Below are 15,270 nucleotides of genomic sequence, written 5' to 3'. Positions count from 1 at the left end.
GCTGCATATGTGGTCGAGGATTCAATCCTGTCCATTTTGTTATTTTTATTTTTCTAAACAATGTTTCAGTACTCAAACAATTTCAGTACATACATCATACTCCAAGCATGAGTTTATACCCCAGTATATTATATTATTATACAGTTATTTATGTCTTAATATCATATACTCAGGAGCAGGCCCTCTCAGAGGTTCAGAGAGGCCCGGTTCACTTATATCTTTTGAGGCCGCTGGCTATAATAAAGATAAAAAATGATGACACATGAAAACAAAATTACCACAAAAGAAGAGTGAAACATGACTTGAATATTTCATTTGTATATATAATTTCCAGCTCTAAGCTGAGTGTGTCACATTTTGGTCTGATTGGGAGGCACATAAAAACAAGTCCAAAAACTTAACAAATGCAAAAAAATAGTGTCTAAATTTGACGCCCTTTTTAAGCTTGAGACCAAGGTCAAATGGTCCCCATGGACCCCCCCTCTAATTGGCCCTACTCAGGAGTGCATACGATAGTATCAAAATAGAAATAATGACGTTATTTTTACTACATACGTACAACGTTCTATGGTATTTGAAGTAGTAATCTAAACGTAAAAATACTTGTTACACAGGACAATATACACTTGTGAAACAGGACAATAAACGTCACAAATATAATATACACGATGTGTTTGTGTAGATCAGAAAAACGTTCTATTATATAATATACAGGATATATATGTGTAGATCTGTAAAACGATAAACAGCATATGTATGTGTAGATCAGTAAAACGTTCTGTAACACAACATACAAGATATGTATGTGTAGATCAGTAAAATGTTCTGTAATACAAAATACAGGATATGCATGTGTAGATCAATAAAATGTTCTATCTTACATGATATACATTACAAACGTGATGAACGTTCTGTCATATTATTATACACGGACTATTTGTGTATACAATGAGAACGGAAATAGTCATACTTCACTATGGAAGTATAATATATTTGATATTTATTCCACAATTGTGTTGTATGCTCATATCATATCATTAACACAGTATTTTGGAAAAACGAACATTTCAAAGACGGTCATGTTATAAAATCATATCCAAAACTGTAACACCTCTACTGAAGAGAAAGCCTTAATATCGTATTACACTATTCAAAGTGAAGTTTTATATTGTTGTATTTTAATAATAACACAATAGTTACTACCAAACCAATTTAAAGTTTATTTATTTTTTCGCTTACCTCAACCCACTCACTTTCTGGAATATTCAATTTATCCCCAGCCTTCTAGATAACAGGTAACCTGAAGATCTCAAGCATGGTCTTAGAAAGCGACTGTTGCGCCACTGGTGACTAATTGTATAAACGATCGCTTGCCTTACAACATATGCAGTGCACATACGACTCGAACGCGTGGTTTACGTCACGTCTGTTTGTTACCAGTAACAATTTAATTTTTGAACATGTTCAACATCTGAGATCTTACATCACGAGAAAACAAAGACCTTAACAGGTGAGAGCAAGGTGCAAGTTAAAAGTTTTGTAAAAGAGCTAAAAATTAATGAAACAATATTATTGGTATAAATTTGTCTGTGCTGATCAAACCTGTTAACGATAGTTGCTGAATAGTGTTACGTGTAAGAAAGAAAGTTCGGAAACTAGACGTTATTATTTACTTTTTATGTACAATACGAAAGACAAGCTTTAAATTCACATAATCTCAAACTATAATAAAACATAATTTTTTTGTCAGGTATTAAGAGATAGCGCACTAAGATATAGAAGGCTTTCGGAGTATAACAGTATAAAAGTGCAATACAGCCTTCTCTGTTTCAATTCGTTTTGGTTCGAAGCCTATTATGATGTGTACATAAATACCTAGATGGTATTCAACTGTCTTAATTTAAGAATGAAGTCATTCAAGAGATATTTAGCAAAACTAAATCGTATGTTGCATTATAACGAAGTGTTTGTTGACCTTTGGCGTAAAGGACTATCTGTGTAAAAGTCGTATCTAATTTTGAACTGAGAGACTAGAGAGCTAAAATTGACCCTTTTAGCGCACTTGTGGCCCCAGAATGCGGAACGCGTTTTCACGGCAATAGGGCAACAAACTTTCGGATTCAGAGTTCGAGCAAGTTAATCACTATGTCACGTCTGGCCCTACTGATAACAGATTATTTAACCTATATTTCTCTGCTTCTGTATTGCTTTGGGTGGTATTATCTGCGCTGTTTGTAGGTTTTAAATATCTGAAAGGGATTGCTGATAAAGCTGTTAATGTTTTTAATAACTTTTGATTCAACACAATAACTAGGTTCAACTAAAACAAAGTAACAGGTGAGAATCAGCAATACAGACAAGTAAAAGTTGGCTCCCACTGGCCTACTGTGCAGCTTGTTAACGTGTGGGTTTCATTAACCTAGATTTCAGGGTCTTAACGTGGGTGTCACGGCAAGTAAAAAAATAAAGCTGTAGGTGCAGACAAGTAATAAAGAGGCTTTGCACAACCAACATGTGTTTTTTTTTGTGTTTTAATCATGTGATATACATATGATTTAGTTGTTACTCCATAAACCTGATAAGCATATGGTTCATCAATTTGTCCCTTTGGTGACGTCCGTACCAGTAATATCGCAAATCGTTCTATATTAGCATTGGACATACCTGTATGTCCTTTGTGGCCTTCGTGAATCCGCATGGGCATTTTTAATCATTCACTTCTAATATTAGCCTGTGGGTGACAGAGAGTATTGTTTACTTATTTCAATAAATAACATTCCTAATCTTTAAATACTTTGGGTAACATTTATAAAAACAACTATTCATATTTGATTGTTGCCTGTTTTTAAGTCATACTGAGCAAAAAAAAAAAAAAAAAAAAAATACCGATGGAGTTACCAAATAAGATATTTCGAGTTCAGACCTTGCTTATTTTTAAAAGTATATTTGTCATTCAACTATTGTTGTCATCTCGGATCGGTGAGTCATTGGGGCAGGTTGTCATTTCTGATCGATTAATCACTAAAACATTGTTGAAACTCATGACTGTATTGTCAACAGAACGTGTTGGCAATTTTGGTTGACTTTTAATGGTATGAATTGTTAAAATACCTGATCGGTTTCGACACGGAAAGATAAACGTAGTGATGAAGACTCAAAACGCTTCAGGTATATTATGAACTGAACTAAAGCATCGCGAAATGAAAAAAGCAGAAATTTTACAAATTCGTACAAGTCATTTAATATTTTTTTTACAATCTTTGATATTGTGGATATCGTATAAGACATTTTAAATATTACTACTGTTTGAGTTTTGGGTGTGTCAGACATTTTACTTGTTACTTTGTGTTTTCTACGTCTGACAAAACAAGGATAACTAAACCCAAACTTCTATGGGCACGCACCTGTTCCACTTGTTGGATCGTGGCCATTACCTCCATCACTGACCTACATAACCTTCAGCGTAGCAGCTTCCGCCCCAGGGCGTATGTGAACTTTGCCCTGGGAGAGTACAAAAGACTAGTATATGACGTGGGGAGAAAAACATCAGAATAAATCATCAATATCAAGTCTTTAATGTTGTCCAAACTAACAAACTTTCCGTATTTTTTTTCTAATCCGATTTAAAAACCAATTAACATTTCCTACGTGCACACTTTACCTTATATTTTTCTAACCCCATTTAAAAACCAATTAACATTTACAACCGTTTATTCTAATCATGCGCTCTCTAACCTTGTTTGTAACCATACCATGGATTTGTATACCGGACCAATTATCACTCGGCTCCAAAAACAATAACTCCGTAAGAGTTCCATCACGCATACCGAGTTTAATTAACATCGAAACGTTTATCAAATCGAATTTGCTGTAACTGTGAGATCAGAGTAAATGAAGGAGGGGGGGGGGGTTGACTCGACCATTGTTTTTCTAGTATCTACCTAAACAGGTAAAAAAAAAAAGTTCAACAAACTATAAGCCACAACCAATGTTATACAATAAGGATTCCAAACTTCCATTACCTACACATATTAACTCGTATTCCTTACTGCAATCCCTACCAAATTATCAACTGAAAAACAAAGATATGTTTCACAATAAAGTATACTTTAAATGACGATATTGTCAACCAGCACGATTTTACGGCTAAAGAAAATCCATATTATTATTAAAAAGCACTGGTTATTCACACTTATAAAATCCATTTCACTTAAACTCTTAGTCGTTCTCTTATTAGTTACATGATTAACAATCTTCTACTCATTAACGTTTACATTCAGTTATAGAGTAACGGCTCACTCTTGAACGGTCCTTGAACTCTTAACACAATTAGATATTACAATGCTGATGGATTATCAGGATTGCTATAAGTTAATTTTTAAAAATTAGTGAGTTCTGCTTTGAATATTGAGAGATTTTAACAATAATAAATATATTTATATATGAAATTATTTTCCTCATCATAACGTAAATTTCAGTGAAGAAAAGATGATATAGAGGTCTAATCTATTCTTTGATTCGCTGCTCCCACTGCAGTAGACTAATTTCGCCGAATTCACGGCTCATCAGTGCTGCTTGGAAGAAGGAAGCAAATGAATAAAGACCGCATATAGTGGTGAAATGTAAACAATTTGTTTGGTTTAATGCATAGTCCTTTACTCATCACTAGTAAGTAAGGGCCTACATATCAAGACCAAACAAATATTAAATAATAACGTAAGTACCCGGCTTCGCTAGGGTCATTAGGTTGATATATTCTAGATGATAATGTCAGTGTTTGTATTATAAACCCATTTTAGCACAAAAGTATAACCTACATACTATACTTGTATAAACAACATGACATCAAAGCCATTATTGAAATGCATTGTTACCCAAACGCACTGGCTTTTTTATATATTAGAAGTTGTTATATAAAGAACCATTTCTTTTGTGTGTGGTTTTTCGCTAATTTGCTTCGTTAAAAAGATGCACATGCGCGCGCACACGTGGATAAGTAATAATACCCAGGTGCACACCCTCAGGGTTCATTTAGAAATGTGTGCATAATATTACAGGTTTCTAGGTTCTTTCATTTTGGAGTTATGGTGGTCATACACACAAAAACCCACAGACACGCCCTTTTATTATTATACATAAATTAATTTTATCAGCTAATAGCATTGTTAGACAGTCAAATTCTACAAAAAATATATGTTCATTAACCAAGCAGCTGCTAGACACTATTACATATATATAGCAATTATATATATCATAAGACAAAGGTTATTGAGTTATATTTTTAAACATTAAGTTTTTAATTTGGCACCTTAGGTCTTTTCCGAGAAGTATGTGTAATAATCTTTCAATTACACTGTGTCCGCCATATCCAATAAGCATAACATAATTGTTTTATGAGAAATATAATTGAATATAATCACGCTTCGTCATCAAAATATGTTCACACCATAACAACTGTCGTGTGTAAATAGCATTTTCACTACTATTATGTTTTGGACAATACAGTTAGGAAAAAATTACATTTTCTCTCCAGATAACTTTAAAAATATGTTTTTATTTCAACTTGCATTTCACCATTGCGACTTCATCAGGGATTTATCAAAAAACTTTACAGGTTTTTGTACAAACCCTAATGAAGTCGCAATGGCGAAACGAAGGTTAGTGCGTTTAAATAAGTTTTATAAATCATCTTGAGTAAAAGTAGTTTGTTTGTTTTTCTAACTTTATTGTCTAATATGTCTAAATTCCTCCAACAACAGATTCTGAAATATTACTAAGTTGTATTTCAACCGGCCTGACGTGCACTGATATTAAGATATGTTCTTTGCGGATATATTTGTTTTTAAGAGTTTCAAAGCAATTGGACTGCCCTTTAACGTGTTCTTTGATCCTTTTGTTTATTTCTATCCCAGTTCCACACAATTACAAAATTATTCGCACATATCACATTTAAACTCATACATTATTATTCCTTTTATTTGGTATAATTTCTTCCAATGAAATTTCTAAAATTTTTCTTGGGATTTCTTCGTTTTCGTTTTACCGATTGTTTTTTAACTCTTCTTCTACGTTGACCATTCTTATGACTGAATAACTCGGATATTCTCCTTAATTCAATGTCTAAATTGCTGGTGTATGTATGTTAAGTGCGATTTAAGTTATAGGTTTAAGGGTTCAAAGTTTATGCTGTGGATTTATTTATTTATAATTAAGCACAAAGCTACACAATGGGGTATATGTACTCTGCCCACCACGGGTATCGAAACTCGGATTCTAGCGTTGTAAGTCCGCAGACATACCGGTGTGCCACTGGGGGGGGGGGGGGGTATGCTGTGGATGGCGTAACTTTGAGTTACTGATCAGAAGGAAGGCAGCCAGTCAACAGCACCCATCCACGCTAAGGGATTAACAGACACTATTGGAACGCACCTTCAGCTTAAAGTGCTGGAAACATTTTGTGGTATAGCTCGGATTCGAACCTGGCTCGCCATAGGGCCAACCCGTCCCCGAGTATATTGTTATCTCATCTTTTAACACTAAAGTAAAATATTTTTTACATTACATGTACTAAAATTGACAGTGTTATTAAGCGATTTCTTTTAAATCGCTATATGTATACAAACTTAAAGGGTTACAACACGTTTATGTATTAATTTTTAAACAGTACTTGTAAAACGAATCAACAGGTGACGGTACTGCTATATAAGACCTGTTAAAACAGCAGATTTGTAAGAAAATGGCGTTTGCTTCAGAGCTTCTCACAAAGCTAGACAAAGGATCATCTACACATAACCACCCCTAATTTTGAACAAATAGCCTAGAGAGTAGGCAGCTAGTCAACAGCAGCCATCATTAACTATTGGGCGCTATTCTTGTCTCAATGAATAATGAATGGGATTGGCCTTCACTCTTATAACGCACTCACGACTCTAAAGTACGATGCACGTTTCTCTAGCAACTGGCCGCGAACCACGATGTCAGACTTCTGACAGTTTGTTCCGTTTACTGTGTTTTTTTCACTAGCTAATTTATTTTCTTTTACTGAGCTCTCAATAGCTCTATTACGGATAATCTATGTTTAGCTATACAGCCAGCTTTTGGAAAGCGAAAAATAAAATGTTAACATTTAACAGTGTGTAATAGACGTCTTTAAATTTATTTTTGATGAAAATTCCATGTTTGGTAAACACACACACATTAAATCGTTCACTACCGCTACGCTCTTCCTATCTGTTTGGAGCAGTTGTAAAAATTACGCTAGATGTCGCTTCTTTTCACATGGATGTTGACGCTGCTTCTGAAAGTGTGCTAGCACGTGACAACCATACAAAGTAAACCCGGCAGCATACAGGCATGTCAAGCTTGACGTCCTTGGGCCAGCCACGTTACGTAGGTTTATGACCGCTTTTGGAATAGGATGACTATCGAATGGCAGTTTTACAATCCGTTTAAAAGCCATTGACCTTCGAATATGTCAGACAACACATTTGTCTGTTGATTATTTTGAACTAATGTCTACTATTTTATATTTGTAAATAAATTCATGCACCTAATCTCCTATACCAATCGTCACCTTAACCTGAAATAGGACACAGAATTGGCATGTTAATTTTACATCTTCATACTTAGACGCATCTTTTTAAACCTGTAGTCACAGCAAGCGTGCAACTCACATTATTTTATTAAAAAACAAACAAAAATACATGAAATTTTAATTCTTATCCTTTTCGATGCTGGTTTTTAAGATACTGCTGTCAGTTATTAATGAGCTAACTGTATAAATATGAACAAAAATGAACTTAAAAATTAATGAAGCAGTTCTTATATAAACGACTGACTAATACATATTGTCACAAATCAATAAACAATAAACGTATCATCAAACTTATACCCTTCGCTGTTAGATATTTTCAGTCATAAACTCAAATACCAAGCTCGAGGTGTGTATTGTTTATTTTTTTAAAGTTCGCGCAAAGCTACACGAGGGCTATCTGCGCTAGCCGTCCCTAATTTAGCAGTGCAAGACTAGAGAGAAGGCAGCTAGTCATCACCACCCACCGCCAACTCTTGGGCTACTCTTTTACCAACGAATAGTGGGATTGACCGTCACATTATAACGCCCCACGGCTGAAAGGGCGAGCATGTTTGTGACGGGGATTCGAACCTGCGACTCTCAGATTGCGAGTCGAGCGCCCTAACCACCTGGCCATGCCGGGGAGGTGTGTATTAACAGCGGTAGAATTGTCTACAACGCCCGAGTTTTTCTATCAAGTACCACGAAAAAGTTTTGATAAACTCTCAATTTAATCCACAGTTTTACATACTTTACATTTCTAATAAGATTTCATGCTTAGGTATGTAACACTGCAGGTTTTCGTTCTGCATAAAACAGCTCTTCACATACACTAATGAGTATCGCGAGTACAAGCTGCTGATGATTTCAACAACAGGACAGTTAGCCCACCGACAGGCAAAAAAACACGAAATTCTACTTTTACACACATAAACCGGGTTTCGATCTGTAATACGGTGTTAATGATATTCTTGCCCTAAAAATAGTTCACGTTTTGTTAGCTTAACGCATATGCCATGTAAATGTTTCTTTTAATCCCATAAATAAATATTATTTTAGTATGACGTTTCTACGGTTTATTTCGTTCAATTGAATTATATAATTTTTTTTTCAATAAAGTCTCAGTCCTCGGATGGGGTAACGGTAAGTGTACGGACTTAAAACGCTAAAATCCGTAGAGAGTTCAGATGTCTAAGTAATTTATGGGTTATATGTGTCCTTGTCTCTTTCTTGAACGCTTTATTTTTGTGTTCAAATTAGATGAAGTCCTTTTTTATGTTTCTTTAGCATTGTTAAAAGGATCAATAATATATAAAGCTACGTTCAATGGAAAAACGGCTTATCTTTAAGACTTGGATTAAAAAGATGTGCTGATAATACATTTCAATAAAGATACTGAACATTAGCATTGTTTCGACAACTGCATACATCTCACTATCTTAAAACGATGCTTTTTGTTTCTACTTCTAGATCCCAAGATGAAGCTCTTTGAGACCAGCTTGATTTTCCTGTCATGGATTTCCATATGTTATTGTCAATGTCCCTGGTCTCGAGAGTTATTGGACCTTCACTCTGATTGTATTTGTGCTTTCAACAGTGTCCAAAGACTGTCCATTCAATGTAGTCCTGTGAACTTCCCACGCCTTATGTCTGCTCTTCATACTTCGGTTCAAAACATTCCTATAGATTTAATGTATGTAAGCAATGGTTCCATTGCGACAATAGAGGATGGAACATTTCATGGTTTAGATATTCAAAGTCTTCATCTTGCCAACAGTAAGATTTCCAACTTGTCCTTGAAAGCCTTCGAAGGACTGGAAACAACCCTAACCAGTCTTAACCTTCACAACAATCTCTTAACAGAAATACCTATCCAGCAAATTGGAAGGCTGACCACATTAAAACAGCTTGACTTGTCCCACAATAAGCTGACCAATGTCCCAGATGGCGCCTTCCAGAACTTGCCTTTGGCTACTCTGAAGCTTTCGGACAACAAGCTGAAGATTTCTGACGGAGCCTTTAAAGGCCTGCAAGGAACGCTGAAAACTCTGAATCTAAAAAGTTCTGGGCTAGAGAGTATGCCCAAAGCAATCCAAAAACTAAGTGCTTTATCTTTCCTAGATGTGGCCCAAAATCAGCTGTCAAGCTTGGAACCTGGATTTTTGCAAGACTTGCATTCTCTGACAGCAATCAATATGGAGAGGAACCGCCTGTTGAAGGTGGACAGCAAAGCTTTCCGTGGAGTTAATGACAGTCTGAGTTCTTTGTCACTGCTCAACAACCTACTAGTGGAATTTCCAGTAGATGCTGTCTCGTCTCTTACAAAACTCAGGGTGAGGACTAAATATTATAATTTTAAGAAACAAGGTCGTTAATTGTTTCCAAGAAATGTAAACCATGAATAAGTATTCTTCACCATTACGCGTCTACCTTATGTAGATGACCTTCGTTGATCGGTACAACCAAACTCACATTTAAGGTTACAAATACGTGCACAGATGCAAAATTCTAAGTAAATAATTGTTAAATGCTGTGTTATTTAATAATTCTTAAAATAATTAACAACAGTAACACATTACTTATATTCCAGTTTAGACTGCAAAACTTCTATATTCCAAACTGAATCGGTGTTTAATGTAGAATATCTGTATTTGTACTTCAGGACTTTATAGTTTATGCTAAACAAGTTTATCTATCTGTTTGAAATAAACTCTGATAAAAAGAACTACTACGTATATAATATCTACATTCCAGGTTTAATGTTGAACAATTAGTTGCTGTCTATATTTAACGTTCTAGACATAGTAAGAACTAGCCACAGTATGTAATTGAATATTTGGGCCTAGGGTTTACCACGGAGAAAATACCGCCTGTTTTCTAGATGTGGTTAAGTTAAACTCTGAATAATAATTACCGGATGTATTTTAGGTTTTGGACCTCGGATTCAACGGCATTCGTATCTTGCCCGAAGATGCTTTTAAGAACAATCTTCATTTGACACTTCTTGCTCTGGATGGGAATCCCATATCTACAGTTCCCCTGGTGGCGTTTCAACATCTCAAATCTTCCCTCAGAGGAATTAGTATCGGAGGTAAGATTTCAATTGTACATTCTTATGTCGGAATGTTGCTACATGGTATAATACTGATGACTCTTCATTAGTGATATCAATGAAAGACTAACATTTTTTTTCTGTAATTATAAAACCTTTTTTGATTGGTTTAAATAGCATACTAACCTGTAAAACAGAATAAGATATGGATATATCGTTATAGTCAATCTGAAAATCAAAAGTCATTGTCGCCAGGGTGAGCAACTTTCGAACGTAATTATGATAATTTTGCTTAAAGCTGTAACTTATAACTACGAATATTGTATTCAAATAGTACCAAATACATTTAACTATATATGCCATCCTTTAAATATTTGTATATAAAAAAGTTTAACCACCTTATTCTGAGCTTCGTAAGTGACCAATCTGCTGACGTCACGCTAAGTTTAACGACATATAAAAATATTTCTTACAATATAGATAAAGCCTGTTGTTTCAGATAGTTGTACCTTAAATTTCTGTCAATAATAATATACTGTAGTTATCCAATTATCTTAATCACCCAAAGAAAATAGTTTTGCGTTAACACAGGCCAGCAACTAATTAGTAAAACCCATCAACTTTCAGGTTAGTTCGGGAATCCATTATTCCGAAAACAAACTCACACTGCAGAAAAAAGTGCTACCTGTAATCACCTGTTAGTAGAAGTCACATATACAAAACATAACGTAGCTTATTTATACTATTAACTCCTAATCAAACTATCGACATGATTAAGTCAGAATAAAAACGTTCTTCATAATTAATAATTATGATACTTTTCGTTACTTATAAACTTTGAATTACCATAACAAAGTGATACACTAAAGATACAAACATACGTGCTGTATTGACATTTGATGAAACCCAACAGCTCAGCCGGTTTAGTTGTTCATATCAAACAAACACTGTGGAACATAACTGTTACCGTTTGTTAATTGTTGAACACGAAGCTACACCATGGGCTATCTGTGTTGTGGCTACCGCACGGAACAAACCCCGAATTTTAGCGGCATGCCTTCAATCTTCCTACTGAGTCATCGTGAGGCACAAATACCACTAAACTATGTACTCGCTAGAAAACATTTTGTTAAAAAGGCAAAATTGCACGCATATGCACAGATCTGTCTCCAAAATAGGAACTGTCAATGTTTTGTCTTCTGTGAGATATTCAAAATACAAATGGTATCAAAGTAACATTTTCATTTCCACCTGTTTTTCCAATACGCTATCTGAACTGTATGAAACATTACTTTAGCATCTTTATCATAGAATAACATAAACTCATGTGCAGCAGTTAGAGAACAACAACAAAACTGTCAAAAGTTTCTCCAAAAGACTTTTCACAGTTTTTCCGTTTACTGTTGGTTTGTTTTATTCCTTAACATTTTTAGTTATTTTCAAAAGCAACATGTTTGAAAGATTTCAAGTTATATTGGGTTAAGTCTTCTCACAACGAAAATAATTGGCAGAACAAACTATACTTGAGTTAAGCTCATTACTTTATGATTCTCAATCTTCGAATGAATTCTATTTATAGTATTTATATGTTTCTGGTACGTACATCATACGATGACTTAAAGCAATGTTGTACAAGTACTTTACCTAATCTTCACTATACCATTTTCATAGGTTGTAAAAAGTGTTGTATTTAATATGTTACTAATTAACAATTATTTAACACCACAGGGCCTTATCTGGAATGCGACTGTCGAATCAGATGGATAGTAGAGTGGGTTCGAGACAATGATCTTCAAGTCACTAGTCGAGAGAAAAATCCTCAATTCTGTGGAAAACCAGAAAGCCTTCAACGTCGAAACTTCTTCCAATTAAGCCCTACTGAACTCCAGTGTGAAAATGAACCACAAATAACAACACTTAAAACAACAACGTATACACCAAGTGATGCTGTGGTGACTGAACCTCCACGTAGTAAAGAACCAAAGTTCCTTCCTTATCCCGTTCAGAGTTTTCCTTCCACCAGCAAGACATACTCTCCTGCTATAGACCTTGGCCAACCAGTCCAACCAAAACGAAAGACCACAGCCACTTTTCCATCTTACCAAACGACGCCGTCACCTACCACTAGATTAACTGAAACCCAAACATCTCTAACGTCTAGGAGCTCGGGTATTGTAGCAGTTGATAGTTCATCTGCAGGGACAAAAATACCTTACCCAGTAATAGAGGAGGTGAAGATTCGCGATGCCTTTAGGACCGGCAATTCTATAATGGTTGAATGGGATTCTAATTCTTCCAACCTGCTGGGATTCCAAGTAGTATACAGAGTGTTTGGGGAAGAGCAATTCACACGAGGTCCTTCGCTCGTTGCCAGTCAACGCCAGTATGCCATCCCCAATGTACCTACTGACGATTGTGTTATTGTCTGTGTAGTCACTCTGGAAGACATCCCTAACCTTTCTGTAGATGCTATCCCATATAGTCAGTGTAGGGAAATCAAAAACAGTGAGAGCAGACATGCTTTGGATAAGATTGTAATAGCAGGTTCTGCTGCAGTGTGTGGAGTTATTATTATCGCAGTCATCATTTTTGTTTGTTGCTATTGTCGCAAACAAAAAAAGGAGAAACCGACGCTTCCACCACCCACTACAGGGGCGCCAGCAGTAAAGTCTGAGCATGAGTGGGAATCTGCATCCATGTACAGTGGACGTAGCATTCCTCGACCCCGTATGTACCAGTCTGATCCCAATGGTTCAATCAATCACAGTTTCATCATGGACGACAATCGCTCCCACTTATCCCATTACTCTCAGGTGCCCAATGGCCATGTTAGTAACAGACCAACGGCTGATGGTCAATCTCATCGTTCTTACACACAATTATCTCATCGATTTGGTGACCATTTAAGTCTTGGTAATCCAGACATACGCAAGTCTCAACAGTCTCTTTCCCAATTATCTGGTCACCACTCATTTCTTGGAAGTCATATCTCGGCTCCACCAAAGAAGAAAAAAACTCGAAGAGACAACAAACGGATAACATCTGCCAGCTCCGTCCACTCACTCACTGAATACGAAAGCGACTGGAATGGAAAATCAGACAATTGGAAGGATCAAGATGTAGACATCTACGTGGGTCGAACTCACGTTGCTCCACCTCATGGTAAATACAGGAAAGATTATGGTGCAAGATGAACAGTAGCATTGAAATTATGAAGACATATGATTTTCTAATAATTTGAGGTACATGCAAACGTGCACGGATTCCTTTTAGTCAAACTGTGGCATCGTTCCCAAAATATGGGGTGCTGAAGTGCCAAATACAAGCAGTGTGGAATCCTCCTAAGAAGTTCGAAAGATCTACAATTCTTTTTTGAACTCTTCACTAACATAAGGTTGAAGACGCGATGTAAATGTGTAATACACTGTAAACAAATCTGTCAAACCTCTGTGAATGACACCTAATTAGCTTTTTTGTTTAAGCGGATTTCTCTTCCTCGACCTTTCAGCCCAAATGATCAAATATTTCAATGGTTACAAAACAATGATACTAGATAATTCATATAATTTTTACATATAAAACGTTCCAAATCCTTTTATTTTATGTTTAACTAAAAACCAATGGGTGTGATTTGTAATGTTTATGGCTAGATATAGAGGTCTGATGGTAAAAATAACCCAACTCAACATTGTTAGTTCATGTTTTTTTTTATATTAACTTAATATTTCCAAAATTGGAATAAATAAAAAAATTATAATTACATCTGTAACACTTTATTTTATACACAAGCACGTCAATTACATGTTTAATATAATAATTTTATATTCAGAGAACGTTTCAAAACTGGTTTTCAGATATACTACAGAAAAATGCCCACAAACTATCACTGTCATTCATTAATATGTCTTAATTCAGTTCCCTACATCACAAACCACCAGTGTCATTCATCAATATATATCTTAATTCAGTTCCCTACATCACAAACCATCACTGTCATTCATTAATATGTCTTAATTCAGTTCCCTACATCACAAACAATCAGTGTCATTCATCAATACGTTATAATTCAGTTCCATACATCACAAACCATCACTGTCATTCATCAATGTCTCAATTCAGTTTCCTACACCACAAACCATCACTGTCATTCATCAATATGTCTTAATTTAGTTACCCACATTATAACCCCCGGTCTTGAAAAGTTATGCAGATTATTAAAAACACGATCATTTTAGTCATTCATAGAAAGTTGTTATTGTAGTAAACTATCTGCTATGTATTGGACATGCAAAGAAATACGAAACAGAACTGAAGATACGGCGTAAATAGCGTAATACCTGTGTGGAAAAGCTGCTAAACAGAACTTAAGATATATTATAATACTTTTGTGGATGAGTTGCTAGCAGAACTGAAGATATGGATAATACCTGTGTGGAATATCTGCCAACAGAACTTAATAAACAGCGTAGTACTTTTGTGGCAGATCTGCTACAGAAATTTGAAAACACACGTGTAAGACAAATGGAACCTGACTGGACAACAAAACACACTTTAACCATGATAAAATACTTCAATCGCTTGAGTGTTTTCAAAATAAATTGTTAACGACCAGAGTTTATTTAACTGGCAAATTGACTTCTAAAAA

At 35.4% G+C, this 15,270-nt stretch overlaps 2 protein-coding genes across 5 annotated transcripts in view; one reads left to right on the top strand and one right to left on the bottom strand.

Moving 5' to 3' along the window:
* The window catches only part of LOC111085822 (vasorin-like), a 23,769-nt gene extending 9,700 nt beyond the window's left edge, over positions 1-14,069 (top strand). The window contains exons 1-4 of one of the 2 annotated variants that reach the window (XM_022386167.1): positions 1,421-1,510; positions 9,044-9,906; positions 10,502-10,664; positions 12,354-14,069. In XM_022386167.1, coding sequence (XP_022241875.1) covers positions 9,052-9,906; positions 10,502-10,664; positions 12,354-13,819 — 2,484 coding nt within the window. In that variant the 5' untranslated portion in view covers positions 1,421-1,510; positions 9,044-9,051 and the 3' untranslated portion in view covers positions 13,820-14,069. Of the gene's footprint in view, positions 1-1,420; positions 1,511-9,043; positions 9,907-10,501; positions 10,665-12,353 lie in introns of those variants that run through there. The other variant, XM_022386166.1, reaches the window with a different exon arrangement.
* The window catches only part of LOC106459635 (rab3 GTPase-activating protein catalytic subunit-like), a 163,055-nt gene that overhangs the window by 86,880 nt on the left and 60,905 nt on the right, over positions 1-15,270 (bottom strand). The gene's annotated exons all lie outside the window — the stretch shown is intronic.

The sequence above is a fragment of the Limulus polyphemus genome, unplaced genomic scaffold, assembly GCF_000517525.1.
Source record: "Limulus polyphemus unplaced genomic scaffold, Limulus_polyphemus-2.1.2 Scaffold641, whole genome shotgun sequence".
Classification (NCBI taxonomy): domain Eukaryota; kingdom Metazoa; phylum Arthropoda; class Merostomata; order Xiphosura; family Limulidae; genus Limulus; species Limulus polyphemus.
The sequence above is the reverse complement of the archived record's forward strand: the minus strand, read 5'-3'. Positions and strand labels throughout refer to the sequence as shown.